Here is a 15,889-nt window from a genome sequence, read left to right as displayed (position 1 = left end):
CTTAACTAAGAATTTTGCAACCCGAATTTTTGACTTTCAAATGGCAAAAAGCTTTTTTTCAGTGGGAGAAACAAGCTGCCATAGCCTGCTGCATGACTTCTTCTTCTTGTTTTAACTATTACAGATGTGCCAAACACATGGATGTCTGTACTGATTGCAGACCCTTTTCTTACACTTAGATATGGAAATACTACACATTGTTGGTAGACTGGTTTAAAAAAATGAAACAGGTCTATTTTGTTTATGTCCAGTATTTTGTTGACCTATCCACCCACCCCAACCTCACACTACGCTGAATTTGTCGCTTTAAAATTCATATGTTTTAAGGCCACTGTAGGGCTTCCGCTCGTTAAACATGTTGTTTTGTAATCATTTGCTTTAAATACTGATGAATACTCACATGACCACTCAAAGCCAATATAAAATATGAATATGTTATAAACAAATTGGAAAAAGATGACAGCCTTAAGTCAGCAACTCAAGTAACAGCTTGGTTGTTTTTAATTCAGTTTAATTTAATTTTACTTAATTTACATAGTGCCAAATCACAACCACAGTTGCCTCAAAGCACTTAGTGACAACAAATGGAGTGTGTTAAGCATCTCTGTTCCTTCCTTTGATCATAATTATAGTTGTTTTGCCTTTTTCATTCCACATTTTGCCTAATTTTCTTCTGTTATCCTGTCTTAAGGCAAAAAATTGGTGGTGAATAGAATATGAACGCTTGCAAAAGAAGAAGAAAGTGAAGAGAAAGGGCTGAGGGAGAAAGGAGAGAAGGCAAGGGGAAAAGGTTAGCTGGAGAAGATATTAAGGCAGGAAAGGAGAGAAGAAAGAAAAGGAATGTAACGAGAAGGGCTAAAGGAGAAAGACAGAGACAGAGGGAGAGGGAGAGGGAAGGCAGTTCCCAGGAAGGAGGGGGTAAAAATGGAGGGAGGAGGTAACTACAAATAGATGAGGGCTGCAGGTTCTTCTTCAGTGATCCTCTCTGCTGCAGCTCTCGCCAGCCTCTCTGTGTCCTCCAACATGGCCTCCTACAGCTCCTCCGGTCAGACCGCCTCATCGTACCGCCGCACCTTCGGTCATGGCACCTACGCCTCACCGTCACTCAACCGATCCCTGCTGGGCCACAGCGGCAGTGGCGGGGGTCATGTCTCCTCCAGGGTCTATGAGGTGACCCGTACCAGTGCCACACCAGCTTACCGGGTCTCCTCAAGCTACTATGGCAGGCCGGCGACGACCTCCCGGGCATCCGTTGGGCGCTCTTATGCCGGCATGGGTGAGACGCTGGACTTTAGCCTGGCGGATGCCCTCAACCAGGAGTTTCTCACCACACGGACCAATGAGAAGGCCGAGCTGCAGCACCTGAACGATCGTTTTGCCAGCTACATCGAGAAGGTCCGCTTCTTGGAGCAGCAGAACCAGGCGCTGGTGGTGGAGGTGGAGCGCCTGCGAGGCCGTGAGCCCACGCGCATTGCCGACCTGTACGAGGAGGAGATGAGCGAGCTTAGGAGGCAGGTGGAGATCCTGACCAATCAGAGGTCACGCATAGAGGTGGAGCGGGACAACCTGCTCGATGACCTGGATAAACTCAAAATCAGGTGGGAGGAGCAAGAAGTGTCATGCGTTTTACTAGCTTGTTTATTCTTGTTTATTCTGACATGAACTTAATATAGTATGACAAAAAAAGAGCTTTACTTAATTTTAAAGTAAAAACCTTTATAGATCTTATAGTGACTCTTAGAACAAATAAACAATTTTAAAAATAATTTTAAAATAAGTAAGCTGAAAATATTTCTTAAAAAGTTCAAAGTACACAATGTTACTTGTCCCATACACTGAACAGTTACAGAAATATTGATTTTACCATAATTTAAGCAACAACCTGGAGCATTTACCAACTGTTGTGTATCTGGAACTAAAATGTGACAAAAACTCTGCAGGTTTTTGCATTTTATTGCACTTTTCTGTGAATGTTTGCCAACCGCTCAACAAGCAGTAGTGAAAAAGTGTGACGCAAAATAAAAAGAAGTGTGTGGAGTGGAATAATGAACGGAGGAATGAGGTGATACAGAGGCTTGTGTGTGCTAGATTTAACCAGCCGTGTGGGAGATGATCTGCTGTTCGTTGTAGTTACAGGAAGTATTTTTAAACCCTGGTTCCTCTGTGCATCTTATTGGTTTCACAGATTGTGCTCTTTACAACAGATTACTTGATTATACGTTTGCTATTTTCAAGATATTTCCTTAATGCTTTAAATATATTTTAAATATATTTTGTATAAATGCAAAGCTGTTTAAATCAAAATATACCAGGATCATTTATACATCATCACAGGAAGAAGATTACAGGTGAGTCATGAGGATGAATGTCTTACAGGGGGTATTTAGAATGTAGAGGGGCGTATAAACAGATAAATCAAAGTAAAACAGATATTTGACTGAAGCTTAACAATAATAATGATGCTAAAAATATTACAATCAGCAAAAATAAACCAAAGTATTCTATTAGGTCATCTAAAAAGTATAAATAATCTATGTAATCCTGCTAACAACATGTTTATGCTGTAGTAAAAAAGGGTTATACAAAACATAGGAATATCAGTGAAATTTTATTTTTACTAACCTTGACACAAGAACTAAAGAGCTATCTGACTATAACAATGGACTCTCAAATGGTGTAGGGTGCAAGTTACCTAGAAACAAGCTGCCAAATGAGTTTTTCCCTCATTTGAACTAATGAGCAAGATTAGTGACCACATAATTAATCAATCTTTATCTAATTAAATGCATAGCTTAATAACATTAAGTCATGTGATTTTCATAAGCAAGTTATTTGGTAGTTACTGCTACTTTACTTGGCTAGGCTAACTAGGCTAAACAGCAATAATTACTATGTATATAAATATTATGTAGATAGTAATTCTCTCTTATGATTAGATTCAATATTTTGTGTAATATAACTAATTTTTTTAAACTAATATAGAAATAATGACCTAGGTTAATAAATTAGTATTCACTTAAAGAAATTTAATGTTGAGCTTAACTGCTAGTAATAATAATAAAAATGTATACTTTATTGATCCCTGTGGGGAAATTACTCTCTCTGCATTTGACCCATTCACTTAGTGAAGCAGTGGGCAGCCACTAAGCAGGCGCACCGGGGAGCAGTGTGTAGGGCGGTACCTTGCTCAGGGGTATCTCAGGGTAGCTGTTCAGTGGATTCTAAACCCCTGACCTTCCGATCATGGGGCCAACACTTTACCTACTGAGCTACCCCTGCCCCCTCGACTAGTCTAATAGGTTTAAGCAGCTCTCATTAACAACCAGCTAAACTTCTTGTTACTTTTTTGGGGGGGGGGTTTATTTAATATAATAGATTAACTTCCTAAAATATTAAAAAATATTAAACTGATGAGCTAGGTTGATTAATGTGTCTGATTGAATACCATTGAACTCGTAGGCTAAGCTAAGTAGTTTACAGTAGTTTTTAATAATTTCCAAATTAAGCATCCTTTATTACTTTCTTCTTTATTATGATTAGATTTATCTGGAATATTTTTGGAATATAAAAAACATTTTCTAATATATCAACAAATATTGAACTTATGAGCAGGATTAATTACTGTGTGTTTAATAAGATAAGTTTAAATATGTACCTTAATTTCTGTATTAGGACAGTTACCTTATAGTGGCAACAACTAACCATTGTCTGGTGTTAAATTAGATACAACTGTATTATTTGAATAAAAAAGCTGTGTTATTAATAACTGGAAAAGAAAATTTAATTTATTAATTTAATGAAAGATAAAGTAGCTCTTTAATAGTATTATTTATTAATATTATTACTGCATTGTTATTTACAGCATGAAAAATCTTGCTATTCATTTTACACCTGCACACATCAAAGCAGATATTCAGATCTTGTAGTCGTGATATGAGAAATGAGAGAAGTGTGGTCCCCTGAAAACTCCAAAGCAAATATGATGATTATAGAGGCTTTTTGCAAAGCTCAAAACAGTCTGCATCGATAAATATACGTGTGTGCCATGATTTAACTTTAGGCCTGACATAATGATGAAGTGCTCCCGAGCATAAAATTCTTCAATCAGTCCATTCTGAAATGTGACATAAACTGCTGATAATCTCAGAGCTGAGCATCATTTTTCTCTGACTCCAAAAAGCATTGGTGACTGACTTGATGTGATTAATAGTCATGTGTGTGTCAGTGTGTGTGTTACTACTTGAGCCTGACCAAAGTTAGTGCTAATCACGCACTGTGTTTACATGGCTCTCTTCTATAAAAGGAGAGGAACAAGCTCACACATATCTGAAGGATCTGTCCTTTCTCTGTCTGCGGTTTACGTTTTTAACAAGCAAAAGTTCATTTCTTTCCTTGAGGTTGAGACTTAAAGGTGCTTTTCTGACACCTTAAATAATTAAATGTGGTAGGCAGTGCGTGTTTTGACTTTACTGGACAAAAAAAGTTGCCATGATAACCTTTAAGCATTTTGTATTTTTAAGAGTCAAAGATCAAACAAGCCTCCTAACCTCCTCAGGCTTTAGAAAATCTATTCCACAAGGTCTTTAACCGATCAGTGACCTTTACAGGGTATAAAAAGTGAATGAGTTCAAGTTAAAGAACGCACTTTCATCACTAACTAATGGGTGAGAGCACGCTCGCAACATCCATCTTTTATAGACAGGCTATGAAATTATGCATCTTTGAACTTATTAGCCTAATTCAGCTTTAACGTCTTTCTGCAAAACTCCCTGCTGTGTGGACAGCAGCTTCTACAGTGTGTTCAAACCAATCATTAATCCAGCTGCTCATTAATGGCTCTCTGTCTGAAACCATGCTTTGTGTCTCACTGTCCTGCAGACTCCAGGAAGAGATTCTTCAAAAAGAAGAAGCAGAAAACAACCTGGCTGCTTTCAGAGCGGTATGTCCCACTCTCATTTCCTGTACTTTCCCCAATAAATACAGTGTTAGAGGGGTAAGGCTGAGATGGTTCAGACATGGAGAAGAGGGATAGTGGATATTTGTTATTGGACAAAGGATGCTGAAGACAGAGCTGCCAGGCAGGAGGAAAAGACAAGTCCACAGTGAAGAGTCATGGATGTAGTGCAGGAGGACACGCAGGGGGAGGAGGATACTAGAAGAGAGAAGAAGAATGCAGAAGATGATAGAAGAAGAAGAAAAGAATGAAAACAAACATACAAAAATAACTATAAACAACAAAATGTGTGATAAATGAAATATATCTTCTGTTTTTTTCTCTTACTTTTTGCTGTACTATGGCAGACTATGGATGATGTTTACATCAGTAAGAAGGCTATAAATCTGGGTTAGAACATTTTAAAAGGGAAAATACAATGAAAAGTTAAAAAAATTATACCCTCTTTCTTTGTATTTCTAACATTTTTAAAGCCATCAAGTGGACTGGATTAGTTGGTCTGCATTTTGGCCCATGGGCCATATGTTTGCCACCCATTTTTCACAATAATTAGCCTGCGGGTGTGGCAAACTTAATGGGAGATTGTAATATGTGTATTTTTTTATCATTATATGATAAAAAAATATGGAAAATATGTCGATAATTATTCCATGATTATCTCATTTTTACATAAAATGAACATTTTTAATGTTGCAGGATGTGGACGCTGCCACTCTGGCCCGTCTGGACCTGGAGAGACGCATCGAGACACTGCAGGAGGAAATCGCTTTCTTGAAGAAGATCCATGAAGAGGTTTGTTCTTCGCCCTCTTCCATCTTTACCAGTCGCTGATTCCAGCTCCGTCATCAGGATTTAAAACGCATTCATAAATGTTTTATTACACTGCTGCCATCATCAAAGGTTCTTCATTTAGTAATAAGTAGATTATAGAGGACTTTAGGGAGGAAAGGTGTCACAAATTGTTGCTTTAAAATAAATCTGTCAGTGAGGCACAAACAAGCTTCACAGGATTAAGATTGTGTGTTGAGCTATGTGACGATGCTCTCGGTCTGTCTTAACATCTGTTAGAACATCTGTCTGTGTGTGTGCGAGATGACAAACGAGGGGGTTTGGGGAGTTTTCACTTTCAAACACACACAGAATTTGCATTGTTGGCAGCAGGCCCGGGCAGTGTGGCAGCAGAGCTCTGAAATCTCTCACAGCAGATGTAAGGCTAAAATTACTCTGTGTACCAACCAGTGGACAAATCGTCATCTCTGATCAGCATGTGCTTCGCTCTGTCTCCAGCCTGGAGCGATTACTACATGATGCCAAAAACTAGCGTGTTTGAGATGGCCTAGGGTTACTCAGAGTGGATTAAAGTGTTATAAACAGTTTGGACTAAAATTAAGTCACTTTTTAGATAAAGGGAGGAATAAAGCCTCAGAAGATCTGATGACGCTGAATCTTTTTTTTACTTAGTTGCAACACTGCATAAAGAAAGAGGAAGAAAATTGTAATAACTTCTTGAAGCGTCTTTAACTTGGATTCTTTAATTTCATACTCTTATTGTCTCCTTGTACCACTTGTTTTTATTACTGTTCTTTTCCTTGTTCTTCCTGGTTTTCTTGTGGTAATTATTTTTCTTCCTCTCATTCTTGTTCTAGTTATTATTGTTGTTCTTTTATTCTTTTTATCCTCGTTATTATTAGTCTTGTTTCTGTTGTTTTTCTCCTTCATGTTGTAATACTTAGTAGGTTTGAAGCTCTGTGCTCACTTACTCAGACGTTTGTTCCTTGTGTTTTGTTTTATATTGGTAATTTATTTTATAGCATTGCTAATAGTTCACCATCTGCACATTCTATAGCTTCATTTATCATTTTGGCATCTGGGAGATGCCGACTTTTCTGGTCGTTCACTGCCAATGCTTACTGTGACGCATCAGGTCCTCATTAATCATATTTATGAACTGCAGGAGGAAGTTGGGGTGGATGGTGGGTGTATAAAGTTCTGGCCTTCCAGACCAGAGACTGAAGTTCATGTCCAGACACCAAAAGCTCTTTTGCTAATGTTTGGTAAAGTTGGTGATTTTAGTTGAATGTAATTTAATCGTGGTTACTACAGTTAGACTTCAATGGATGTTTTCTGTATTAAGCCAGACTGGGTTTGTGTCCTAAACAACAAGGAGAGATAGTGATGTTTAAAACTACGTAAAGTTTGTTATGCTCTATAACTGGATAGCCATCCATTCATTTTCCTCAATTTAACTGGTGATGTTTAAGGCCTATCCCAGCTGTCATACGGCCAGGGCACTGGTACACCTAGCACAGATGACTAATTTGTCATAGAGCTAACACAGAGAGACAACCATTTACACTCACATCTAGAACCCACACAGACACAGGGAGAACAAACAAACTCCATGCACAAAGACCCCAGACTGGAAACCAGGCATCATTTCTAACTACTGCACCAACAAAATGTATTTATTGTTGCAGTTCAGTTCACTTAGTAGAACGAAGAGTTGCCTCAGATCATAATTACAGTTTATTTTTAGGATGTTAGAAGGTCATTACTAGGACTTTCATGTTACACAACCAGTGGTTTCATGGTTGTGATGGTAGCAACTAGTTGGTCCCCGTGTGACGTGCTCACAGAGCGAATCCAGTCTGCATAGACAAATCTCAGTTCTATAACGGGCCAGTCAACCTTACATTTCTGCTCCTCCCACAGGAGATCCGTGAGCTGCAGGCCCAGATGCAGGAGACTCAAGTCCAGATCCAGATGGACATGTCCAAGCCGGACCTGACAGCAGCACTACGAGACATCAGGGCTCAGTATGAGGGCATCGCCGCCAAGAACATCGCAGAGGCTGAGGAGTGGTACAAGTCCAAGGTCAGAGGGGTGTTGTCTGTATTAACGACACTTAGAGATCAATTCTGACATTCAAGAGTTGGGGATTTAAAATAAATTGTGAAATCTATTTAACCTTTGACCCTGCAGGTGTCAGATCTGAACCAGGCGGTGAGTAAGAACAACGAGGCTCTGAAGCAGGCCCGTCAGGAGACCATGGAGTTCAGACACCAGATCCAGGCCTACACCTGTGAGATTGACTCCCTCAAAGGCACCGTAGGTCTCATAAACCTTCTTCGGTTTTTATTTAAACGTAATCTTCTCTGAGCTCGGTTTGATTTCAGACTCCTCTCTGATTAATCCAGAATGAGTCCCTGATGAGGCAGATGCGGGACATGGAGGACCGTCATGGACGAGAGGCCGGCACCTACCAGGACAACATTGCCCGGCTGGAGGCGGAGATCGCCAACATGAAGGACGAGATGGCACGCCACCTCCGTGAGTACCAGGATCTACTCAATGTCAAGATGGCGCTGGACGTGGAGATCGCCACCTACAGGAAGCTGCTGGAAGGAGAGGAGAGCAGGTAATTTTATCCAACCAGGCCAAAATTGTTTTGTTTTAATGTGCTGCCTTTACAATAAAGCTTCGGAAAAGAAAAACTGCCACAGAATGTCAATATTTTATCCAGATAAACATAAAATAATATTTTAAATGAAATTTTCTACACTTTCCCTTCTCCCGTTGCAGGATTGCCTTGCCTGTGCAAACCTACTCCACGCTGAGTTTCCGAGGTGCACACACAGCTGCAGTTACCTGAACATACCACCAGGGGGCAGGCTTCCTTTAACCAGGACACAGGCCTTACTCTGTTTGAATCCAGTCTGTTCAGATGGAGCCTGATTTACTGTTTTTGTTATACATTTCAATAATATTTTACTTTTTTACCACATTAAAACTGTGTAAGATTAAAATTTTACTTAATTAAGAAATTTTTTTTTAGCCTTCCTAACTTCATAGGTCCAAGAGGCATCAACATAAAGTTTTCAGTGATTTTTCAAAATAACATAACAGATTTTACATATTAAATAAAAATTAAATGTATTCTGACCTTTGTTAATCAGAGACCAGCCCTGAGCAGCAGCGCTCCTCTGAGATGCATTCAAAGAAAACTGTCCTCATCAAGACCATCGAGACCCGCGATGGAGAGGTAAAACTGCTAAGATATAAAACTGCATTCATTAGCCTTGTAAGTTTTTAAGTTCCCTTCGTAAGGATTTTTTTCTTTTGTTTGTTTGCTTTTCTTTTGATGTGATCCACCCCAGCACCTCATTCAAGAAATTCATGAAAAAATGTATTTAAGTTCTATAAATCACATTTTATCTTATCAAGACCGGTAGAGCTTTATTCAACTGCACAAATGCTGCCTGGCACTGCTCTGTCCACTGGACCAGATCTGGGGCACCCTTTTGAGTGAGATTAGTTAAATGGCTGGTCAGTTCCACAAAGCTGGTCACGAACCGGCGGTCAGTATCTCTTTCGGGATGCCGACTCGGGAGATGATCTGAAACAGGGCCTGGAGGTGCCAGTGTTATGACTCGCTCTATAAAGCCTATCTTTAATCAATGGCCTCCTCCTCCCTAGAGTCAGAGTTGAATAAACTAAAGGTCTCCGCTAAGCACAGCACAAACATCCCCCTTGCTAAAGGTCATGATTGCATCCCCACACATTGCCCCAACAGGTTATTGAACACCAGCAAATCTGTACCCAGAATTAAGGGATGCCTCAGGTGCAAGCTAACTGTAGCCTTTACACCATGTGTTTTGCCCTTGTATTTAATTTGGAGCAGCACTATGGGATATTTGTGTATGTCCTCATGCACACATCTAACTTCCACCCACTCTGCCTCCAACAATGCCCCATGCCGTACCAGGGTTTGTAGGACCAGGGTCTGCGTGCAGCCCAGACTCACCCTATAGCCTGAGTCCACCAGAGCCTGGTGTATATCCACTGGCACCTTGACACTGCATGTCCCTCTCGGACCTGGGGAAGGTGTTGGAGGGCCAGCAACACGGAACAGCTACCCCACCTCCGTCAGTGGGCACTCCTAATGTCAGTGTCCTGGCCACCCACACCTCCAACATACCTGCCTCAGCGTTTGCACGGCTCCCTGTGAGTTGGGGGCAGCTTAGTTGCTGGAACCTCTCCCACAGCAGAGGGAGTGTTAGAGACCGGCTGTTGTGGTGGCTACTCCATAACCAGCAAAGGTATAGCGGAGCTGAGGAGCCTCCTCCTTGGGGCTGGGACCGGCCAATTTCCCACAACTGGCTGTTTGCTGGCTGCACTGCCAGGTGGTTTTTGGCCAGTCATACAGCCATGTCGAGGTTTGCTTGACATGACTGTGTGGCCAGGCTGTAGCTCTCAGCTGCATGGCATATGCAAAGGGTCGATTCTCTGGCCCCATTTTGCTCTCCTGGAAAAGATGACAGTACTCCTCGGGTACAAGAGCCAGGCAGTCCATAATCACCTGGTGGATGTCCTTGAAACAGACCTTTGCAACCGCAGGCAGGCTGAGTGGCACTGCCTTGGTTTCCCCTGATAGCAGACACAGTAGCCGCAGCACCCATTTCTCTACGGGCCACCTCTGCAGTGGTCCTGGAACTCCTGAGGGTTATCTCCCTCCCCCATCTGGTGGAGTGTCACCACCGGGGGGAACAACAGAGATGCCAGGGGGACGCCAGACTGAGACTAGGTGCTCCAACAGTCTCATCTGGCGCTCGGCCTGATTTCGTAGCCACTGGAGCTGATCTTGATGCATAGTCGCCTGTTCTTGGTGCATGATGGCCATCTCTGCCAGCATTGCTGTCAGCACTTCCACTGGCTGTACTGGTTGCACATCTGTCCTACCGCATCTGGGTTTTGAAACCACTGTGACACGACGGACCAACACAAACACACTGTTAAAGAGCTGGGTAAGTATTAGTTGCAACTTTTCCAAATTGCTCTGTGCAGCTTTTCAGCCGACTTGTTTCTAGCACAGCCTTCCCCTCTCCGTTATCAGTTGGCAACTGAAATAGCAGGACTGATCATACCAATCAGTCCCAGCTACTCTGCCAGCCTTTTGGCACTGCCCACTGCCACACCACTCCTCTGAAGCAGAGCTGCAGAAAACACTCTTGCCACACCAGCAAATGCAAATGCAATTGTCCCATATTTAGACAGAAAACAGTCCATTACCTTATTTACACCTAATATTTTAGAAACTTTACATACAAATAAAGATTGCTTTAATGTAAGTAATTAACTGTTGAAGTGACTGCTGGTGTTTCTTAATCTGTTCTGTGTTCACCTGGACTCTCTGACTGTAATCTTTCTGTCTCTACTGTTGTAGTTTGTATGGATTTGGGACAGTGTTCACTCATTTGCAGATATCTCACATTCATCCAGACAGAGAAGTCATCTGATAAGGCTTTTATGTTTCTGTCTCATGTTTTTCTCCTTCAGGTCGTCAGCGAGTCCACGCAGCACCAGCAAGACATCATGTAACAACCTGCAGGACATGAGAAGAGAAGAAGAAACAAAAAGCACTCATGTGTCCCTGCCTGAGACGGACACATGAAAACAATAAAGAAACAAGCAAAAGAAATAAAACTAAGAAATAAGACTTTACACACTCGTCTTTACGGCCTACCCTGTGTTTGTTTGCAAGTTACTGAGATATGTGTATTTAAAGCAGAAATTCATCAGGGTTTATTTATCTTTGGTTAAATGTAGATTAACATGCAAAAACTGAAAAAAGGAAAAATCTCAATTTAATCAGGAAATTTCTGTGTTTCCTGACCGTTTAAGACTTTATAATCTCTAATAAATGAGCAAAAAGAATATTAAGTAGAATATTAAGTAGTCGTCTATCAGTTGTGGTCTGCAGCAAACTGAGTTGGTCAGATGGAGAATTTTGCAACACATTCAGCTCTGAAGGGTAAAATCACTTCAGATGCCCAATAAATAACAGATTCTGACCCATGGAGCCAAATCAGAGCTGAAACTGAAAAACAAAAAGTAGAAAGTGAATGTTGAACTCCCTCCTCATGAGTATAGTTTTGATTACATTTTTAAGGAAACTATTTTTTTTCACTGATACTCATATTTTATCTTTTTTTCAGTTTCAGATTATATGATTGCAAATTTAGTTTTCTCAAGAAAACTGTCACATTGAATTATTTTAAGCTTTCTGCTCTTTGAGTTTCTGACCTTGATCTGGTGTTTACTGAAAGGTGGAAATGGAGGAAATAAGAACTGAACTTTACTGTATGTGTAGGATTACAAAGCAGTCTGTGAATGTGCTTAATAGACAATGGTTATTGGATGTGTGTAGCCCTGGTGATGCTTAATAGGCTGAAAGCAAGTAAAGAATAAACAGTGGAGCACAATTCTCCCCAAAGGGCAAGGGCTATACTACCCATTTGATGATTTATGATGTTTTTATAACAACGTGAGGATGTCAGCCTGCTTTCATAACAACACGCTGATGTATGACCTTTGACCTATGACCTTGAAGCATAAAATGGTGTACTTTATTATCTTTAGTCATCTGAGTGGAGCTGAATTGGCTGAAATCTTTGGCTTCTATAAGCTGCACACCATGCTGAAATATGGCAAGTTTTCACAAGTCCTGCAACTTCAAAAGCATCCAACAATGAATATGTATGGACTGTGTAGGCCAGTAAAAATGCCAATAGTTAACAGACTTATTAATATTACTTTTTCATTACATCATTATAATTGAGTATCCCATTAAATGGATGTTCAAATTTGCATCAGACAGTTGGAGTTTTTGTCATTTCAGCCGTAGCCCTGATGGTGTTTAATGGTCTGAGAGAAAGTAAAGAATAAATACAAAAACAGAATTCAAATATAGGCTTAATCTACTTTATAGTCCAGAATGAGTCCCTGATGAGGCAGATGCGGGACATGGAAGTCCCGCATCTGCCTCTAGTTTAAAGTCCACAAGTACAACTAGGAGTCCTGATTTATATATGAATGCTTATAAAACAACAGAATGTTTGTAAAACTAAAAAAAAAAATCAACAAACAAAAAAAGAAAAATCAAGGAATAAAATTGCCTATAAGAATCTATATTTATTACTGTTGCTGATTTGAAACATGGGAATCTGGGAAACATGGAATGTAGGGTGGATGTGCATAGATGGGGGCAATTTGAGTTTAACAGCTGAATGCTTATGACAGACTCACTTAGACTCTGTCTCAGTACCTGGTACTGGCCCACCGAGCTCCGGATCGTCTCGAAGGGCTTGGTGGCTGGTTTATTCTAGGTCCCAGTTCAAGGAGCCCCTTTTGCATTAGGGTGGTAAGATGTTTCCTGGTTCCCATTGTTCAGCATTGGTGGAGAACTGGCGGGGACTGGCAACATTTTATGTTTCTGGAAACTGGGAGATATAGAAAAGCTGAAACAACCAAAAAACAAAGACCATTGAGCATGCTGAACATTGAGTCTTTTAACGATTCTTAAGTACGTCAGATTATAATGATCTGTCGAGATTATAAATGGGTGTCTGGCTGCCAGTCCTCCAAGGCTAGCTTTACTGCCAGTAATTTGTGGTCTTGCACATCATAATTGTGTTCAAAATGAGTTAAGCAGTGGAAAAAAGCCACAAGGCTGCAGCTTACCATGTAGGCCAGAACACTGGATGAGAACTGCCCCCATCCCAGAATCAGATGTGTCTACCTAGACAGTAAACTATTTCTTTGTGTCAGGATGAACCAAAATGGGTGCAACGGTGAATAGTTGTTTCAGCTGCTTCAACGTGGCCTTGGCTTCTGTGGACCAGATAAAAGGAACTTTTGTGTAGGTAAGGCGAGTAAAGTGGTGCTGCTCCTAACTGTGGTTGAGAATGAAGTGTTGGTAGAAGTTGGTTTAACCAAGGACATTCACATTTTTCGGCTTTAACGTACAGTCGGGTCTCCAGAAGCCACTGTAGCACGCTGCGGACAGTGATCTTCTGCTCGTTCTAGGACTTCTAAGATCAATATGTCATCCGGATACACAAAAACGAAAAGGTTCAAACAGTGTTTTAAAATGTTATTGATGAGGGCTTGGAAAACTGTGGGAGCATTAAGACCCTTTTCTATTAGTATCTACTCAGTAGGCTCACCACGGCTCGCCACACTTTCAGTTTCCATCAGGTCATAGTACCTGGTACCAGGTACTTTTTTAGTACCTACTCTGCCCGGGTTCCAACTGATCCACGGCAATCCAAGAACGTGACGTCAACAGACTGTATGCAACCGATCAACGGCATCATGCAATCAATCATGACAGTGTCTCATGAGTTCATGAAAATCAAAACCGCCATTTCTGAAACCTGGCAATGAGGGCAATGAGTACAAAAAATAACCCTGTTTTCCATGAGTCTGACAAAAACCCACAGACTAGCAGGTATATCGTCGCCTTGATGTTCACCTTTGTTGTAGCGTTAGTGTCACATGCTAATTACATCACAGGACACTCAGCCCCATTGCTATAATGACGGCCACACAAGTACATTAGGTGTAAAAGAAAACTAGTTGAAGTGAGTCGTACCAACAGGTTAGAAACTGAAAGATTCAGACTGTGGTGGTGAGTTTAAGTACCAGGTGAAGAGATGGGCTGTGCTGTCAACTGGTCACCACCTGGTAGCGATTTTGTTCAGAATGTGTGGAAGGATGCTGGACAGTCACAACAGGCCCAACAATGAAAGGGAGGCTGCCTATTTACAGGTTGATCTACATTCTAACCTACAGCACTGTATTTGTCCTTTTCATGATTTTTTTCTTACATATTTGTCACACTTACATGTTTCAGATCATAACAAACAAAAACTACAAAATAGACAAAAATACTGACATAAATACAAAATGCAGTTTTTAAATGATGATTTCATTTATTAATGAGAAAAAGTTATCCAAACGTGGATCTATTCCTCCACATTAAAAGGATCCAATTGAGGGGGTTTGGAAATGTCAAATTGGCAGACCAGGGGCACGCTGAAAAGATTATATTCCTCCCCTGACTTGGGAAAGCCTCATTACCCCCAAGAAGGTGGATTATAGCCAGAAGAGATGGATATTGCACATAGTGAAGTTTGAACATTCTCATCATCGTTGCGTGGGTTCTTTCTGGCTATTCCAGCTTCCTCTCACAGTCCAAAGACTGTGACAGACTGATGACCTGTCCAGGGTGTACCTATTGCCTCGTTGAGCCGACTTAAATAGGTGCCAAAAGGAGTTTTAAATGCAGGCTTGCACTCATTCCCTTTCCTAAACAGACCAAATGGTAGGCGTTACGAATATCAAGCTTAGTGAAAACGGTGGCTGTTGTAAAGGCTCACCTTTCAGCACACTCACTTCACCAGATGCACCTTGTTTCTTTTCCTCACCTTTGATTGGGTGTGGTGCTTACCCTTAATTGCACTCACCTGTCACCCGTTATATAAGGACTGCACTCACCTACAGCTCACTCTTTCTTTACTCCCACATGGGGCGGCAGCGGAACATTAGCAGTCCATTTGTGTCTTTCCTTATTGATTCTGAGAATAAAAGGAGAACCCTGTGAATGATTGATCACTGCTTATTCTCATTCTAATCGGATGAGCCCATGATGATGATGACTTAAACTCTGAGCCTTCTGTCCTTCATAACATGGTCCTTCGAGCCGGAGCAGTGTTAGCATCATGGATTCACAGCAGCCATTAACTGAAGGTTTGAGACGTTCCAGTCATGATAGTCGACCTCCTGCCCACCTGCAGCAGTATGACGTCCAGTACCCTGGAAGTAGAAGTGTTAGATGTGATACAGAGAGTCAAACCGAATGCCAGCACATTGACACAGACATACATGGGCTGCAGGATCCTGACCAAGGAGGAGAAAGCAATTCACAGACATGTCCTGTGCCTTTACCCACTAACCAAGATGAGGTCATGAGGGAACTCCTGACAATGATGAGGGAGATTAGGCAATTTATGATTCATTCATCTCCTTCCGATTCTCGCAGCTCCTCCAGATCTTCAATTCGCACTGTCTCATCTGATGGGATCAAATCCTCTG

The 15,889-nt window shown here is 41.2% G+C and overlaps 1 protein-coding gene and 1 long non-coding RNA gene across 2 annotated transcripts; one reads left to right on the top strand and one right to left on the bottom strand.

Annotated features, from left to right (window-relative positions):
* Window positions 1–962: 962 nt before the first annotated feature.
* Window positions 963–12,601, top strand: desmb (desmin b). The gene is made up of 9 exons (XM_031735526.2): window positions 963–1,598; window positions 4,879–4,939; window positions 5,651–5,746; window positions 7,667–7,828; window positions 7,937–8,062; window positions 8,152–8,372; window positions 8,537–8,580; window positions 8,911–8,996; window positions 11,291–12,601. The coding sequence occupies exons 1-9, from the start codon at window positions 1,024–1,026 to the stop codon at window positions 11,330–11,332; spliced, it is 1,413 nt and encodes a 470-aa protein (XP_031591386.1). The 5' UTR covers window positions 963–1,023; the 3' UTR covers window positions 11,333–12,601.
* A 315-nt stretch (window positions 12,602–12,916) lies between these two features.
* Window positions 12,917–15,636, bottom strand: LOC120436475. The gene is made up of 3 exons (XR_005610472.1): window positions 15,293–15,636; window positions 13,475–13,624; window positions 12,917–13,233 (listed from the first exon to the last, which is right to left on the bottom strand). It is a non-coding gene; the product is annotated as an uncharacterized LOC120436475 (long non-coding RNA).
* Between the last annotated feature and the right edge of the window lie 253 nt (window positions 15,637–15,889).

This window comes from Oreochromis aureus, linkage group 23 (genome assembly GCF_013358895.1).
Source record: "Oreochromis aureus strain Israel breed Guangdong linkage group 23, ZZ_aureus, whole genome shotgun sequence".
In the NCBI taxonomy this organism is placed as follows: domain Eukaryota; kingdom Metazoa; phylum Chordata; class Actinopteri; order Cichliformes; family Cichlidae; genus Oreochromis; species Oreochromis aureus.
This window is presented reverse-complemented; position numbering and strand designations above follow the sequence as displayed.